The sequence below is a fragment of the Carassius auratus genome, chromosome 21 (assembly GCF_003368295.1).
Source record: "Carassius auratus strain Wakin chromosome 21, ASM336829v1, whole genome shotgun sequence".
NCBI classification, from domain to species: Eukaryota; Metazoa; Chordata; class Actinopteri; order Cypriniformes; family Cyprinidae; genus Carassius; species Carassius auratus.
Window position 1 is genome coordinate 25,797,626 of NC_039263.1, and position 2,268 is coordinate 25,799,893.

Consider the following 2,268-nt stretch of genomic DNA (forward strand, 5'->3'; position numbering starts at 1 on the left):
ACATAGTGCGTCTAGATTAGGTCACGTGACTCAGTGCGCATGCGCAGAGCTGTTGGCGGCGGTTGTCTGAGTGATTTGAGTTTTGTGTTGAATGTTTAGTGGACGTGTATGTACAGATTCTTCTGATCACTTTTACTTTAATTTACTCTCACTTTCACTTTCTGTTCGTGATCTGCACTGGATTCATCTGGTGAGTTTCGTTTTTTTGCTGAATTCAACCTTGATGTAGGAAATGAAAGTCCAAAATCGATTTCAAAACATCCGCAGTCACATTCGTCTTTATTTATCAGACTCTGTCTTGATCATTAAACACATTCCACTCATTATGGTATATATTAATAAATCTCTTTCAGCCATAATTATGCAACAGAAACAGAAAAACCCGAAACTCCTTTCAAACACGAACTTAAAGTATTGAAAAATCTTCCCAAACTAATAATCTGTTATTATTATTTATTTGAAGCAGTCTTTGTACATGTCACGGTCCCCAAAATATGATCATCCCACTCTAAAATATTAAAGACTATTAAAATGTTGGAAAACATAAATATTAATTGTATTATAGATGTGTGTAGAATAAAATAGTGGGGAATATTAGATATGAAATTCTTTTATATTCGCATGTGTTTATACTAATCATCATAATAGTAATGTATTGGTTAATGTATTATTTATTTAATATTTTATTTATTGTAACATTTCTCCATGCTTCATGCATCCTGTGTGTTAATGGCACATTAATGTAAATGCATGTGTTTTTGCAGAGTGCTATGAGTGCAGCGTGTGAGGATGGCGTCTGAAGACGGTCTGATGTCTCCCGAGTCGAGTGTGACGTCGCTGCTGGCCTCTTCCGGACCCCTGCAGAGCTCCTTACACCCGGAGCCCGTCCCCTTCATCAAATACAGAGACCGACACTACATCTCTGCGTCTGAGGCGCTGGACGCTTACATCACTGACTTCCAGAGGAGTCTACGAGACGCTGAGACCACGACCGGGAAACTAGAGCTGCCCAAAGAGAGGACAAAACCTCGTCCCAGAAACAGAGACGGTAACCCAGCACAGTCACTGCACATCAAAGTTTTAGGAATATTCTGGGTTATGAACAACACACTGTCTTTACCTAGATGTATTTTAATAGATCAGCTGTGTCAGTTCTCTTGATTTCATTCATATCATCCTGTGTTTTTATTTGCAGTGCTGAAGACGAGTTTGACGGATGAAGAGCTGGTCTTCCTGAACATTCCCGTCCGGAACAGAGACTCGGACCGGCTCAGTATGACCACTGATGACCTCCTGGCTCTCCCGAATGACGGCTCTCTCCCCGTGACCCGCACCTCGGCCCTCCTCTCCCGCTCTGGGAGCTTTCCGATGGGATTGAGCTTCAACTCCAGCTCCCGGTCACACTCCCGGTCAAGTATGTCCCATAAACACTCCGTACAGAGTCCAGTTACAGCAGCGAGCAGGAAACCCCGTCCTGTGGATGATTTACTGATGGACAGTTTGCGGTCACACCGTCAAGCTCCTCCCCCTGACATCCCACCAGCCAATCGGACGCTTCCACCCAGATCCAGGCATCTCCCGCGCTGGATGACCAGCCAGAAATCTGAAATGGATTTTTCGGGGATGTCCAGCGTTCCTGAGCTGAAGTATCCGGAGTGGCTGAGACAGTGTGAAGGATCAGACGGCCAGCAGAGCGACCGTCCTCTTCCTCACAGAGTCCCTCATGGGTGGGAGAACTGGAAGAGTCCAGTGGAGATGCTGGAGGTCAGCGAGGGGTCAAAGGTCATGCAGGAGAGCCGTATGGATCCCAGTCCATCGGTCAGAGCAGTCTGAGAGATCTGCGTTTACAGTTTGAGCAGAAACTCCAGGCAGCAAAGAGACGACCGATTCATGAAGGACCGCTTTACAAAGGTCTGCCAGTTACAACAGAAATGGAAATAAAATGACGTATTTTTGAAGTTTTATGTATTAGTGTTTGTACTCACTTTCATGGTGTAGTTTATTTATTTCAGGTTTAGTAATTTAGTTCTTGGGCTTAATGAATGAATGAATAATGCAGCGTTAAACTAAATGAAAATTAAATGTCTTGCAAAGAGACAGTTTAATAATATTTTTCCCTATTTAATATTATCTTTAATATTTTATTAGTTTTTATGTTTATATTTTCAATTTTTCATGTTTGACAACTATGTTTTTTTTTTTTTTTTTTTTTTTGTTTATTCAGTTTTAGTAATTTTAGTACTTTTTAACATAAATTAAATGAAAATT

General features: G+C 41.6%; 1 protein-coding gene across 1 annotated transcript; it reads left to right on the plus strand.

Annotated features, from left to right (window-relative positions):
- On the plus strand, window positions 1-1,833 carry LOC113039149 (lung adenoma susceptibility protein 2-like). The gene is made up of 3 exons (XM_026197049.1): window positions 1-190; window positions 765-1,048; window positions 1,196-1,833. The coding sequence occupies exons 2-3, from the start codon at window positions 790-792 to the stop codon at window positions 1,831-1,833; spliced, it is 897 nt and encodes a 298-aa protein (XP_026052834.1). The 5' UTR covers window positions 1-190; window positions 765-789.
- The last annotated feature ends 435 nt before the right edge of the window (window positions 1,834-2,268 follow it).

What these genes read in the sequence shown, in the direction of transcription:
- LOC113039149 (XM_026197049.1), top strand. Translation starts at nt 790, where the DNA reads ATGGCGTCTGAAGACGGTCTGATGTCTCCCGAGTCGAGTGTGACGTCG. An exon ending in TCGTCCCAGAAACAGAGACG is followed by an intron (nt 1,049 to 1,195) that starts GTAACCCAGCAC and finishes TTTTATTTGCAG; the next exon opens with TGCTGAAGACGAGTTTGACG.